This window comes from Caenorhabditis briggsae (genome assembly GCF_000004555.2).
Source record: "Caenorhabditis briggsae AF16 supercontig from assembly CB4, cb25.NA_051, whole genome shotgun sequence".
Lineage (NCBI taxonomy): Eukaryota > Metazoa > Nematoda > Chromadorea > Rhabditida > Rhabditidae > Caenorhabditis > Caenorhabditis briggsae.
Window position 1 is genome coordinate 5,225 of NW_025543453.1, and position 1,215 is coordinate 6,439.

Consider the following 1,215-nt stretch of genomic DNA (forward strand, 5'->3'; position numbering starts at 1 on the left):
ACTTGTCTTGTAGCCTTATTTGCGATTCTTTTCTGAACGAAGCTCACAGTAACATAATTTGCAAATTCAACAATAACGTAAAAAATATAAAGTATGAACCAATCAATTTGATCTACCACAAAGCTGTCAATAACTGTAACACTCTTACATTGAAACTTGTGGATGAAGAGAATAAGCTTATTGATTGTAAAACTTGTGATATACATATAGAACTACACATAGTCTAGATTCTCTTAAAACCAGATCCACTTTTTAGAGCTTTCAGGAAATCATTATTTTCTTTCGATAGTTTTGCTTTGTTTTTAGCCTTCGTGGCTTTGGGGTGTGGTTTACTATTTTCTTGTTTTTTCAAACTTGGGAGTCCTTCCTGAGGTTTATCTAGTAGTTCTATTTTATTACTTACGTTGGGTTTATTAATCACATAACTGGATGTAGAATTTTGCTCTTGTGTGTGGAAGAATCTCATTATTGAGTTATTTATTTAGTATTATAATTAATCAACGGTAAGCGATTGAACAGATGGACGATGTACCATTTCCTTTAATTCTACAGCCTCATATTCTCTTCTTCGTTTTCTGTTTTTCCTATCAATAAAAGTTTTTGGTGAAAGTATCATCCAGAATGATCTGGCAATAAAGAGGTATACTAAAATTGCTGGCAAAGTGACACCAACTCTCCAAATTCTAAGCCACCATTTTCCAAAGAAACCTTCTACATCATCTAATATCTCATGAGGCATTGTAGAGTCTTGATTACTCGCGTGAATCTCAATCGAAACATCAGACTTTTCTCTCATTTCTTCTATAAGTTCTTCCTCAATATTTGTTTTCATATCCAACAAATATGCTCATTGAACACTACTTTGTCATCTAAGAATTTCAGATCAAATTCCTTGAAATCTTTCATGTTAGTAATATTAGTTCTAAAATCAATCATAGGATGAAGCTGAGGTTTATTGGAAATAATTCCTCCAGAGTAGTCATTCTTAAAGTACCAAATTTTGTCTCCAAGACTTTTAATCTTGATTGGAATTTGTCCTAGTGTTAGCGCTAAGCTCAACTTGTATCCATCGAAACGAGTAAGATCAATGAAATCGATTTCTTCTTCATCAATTTCTTTACAGAATGTAACTTGAACAATTCCATTTGACTCTTGAGAATCTATAAACCTTACTTTGATGGCTGTATGATTCAACTGTTTCTGAATATATCTTCT

At 32.4% G+C, this 1,215-nt stretch overlaps 1 protein-coding gene across 1 annotated transcript; it reads right to left on the reverse strand.

The window, feature by feature from the left end:
• Positions 1–493: 493 nt before the first annotated feature.
• CBG23834 lies at positions 494–1,158 on the reverse strand (the record flags this gene model as incomplete). Its single annotated transcript, XM_002647889.1, has 2 exons — positions 494–814; positions 862–1,158. Coding segments are annotated over 2 exons (618 nt in total), but the record flags the coding sequence as incomplete, so codon positions are not given.
• Positions 1,159–1,215: the final 57 nt, after the last annotated feature.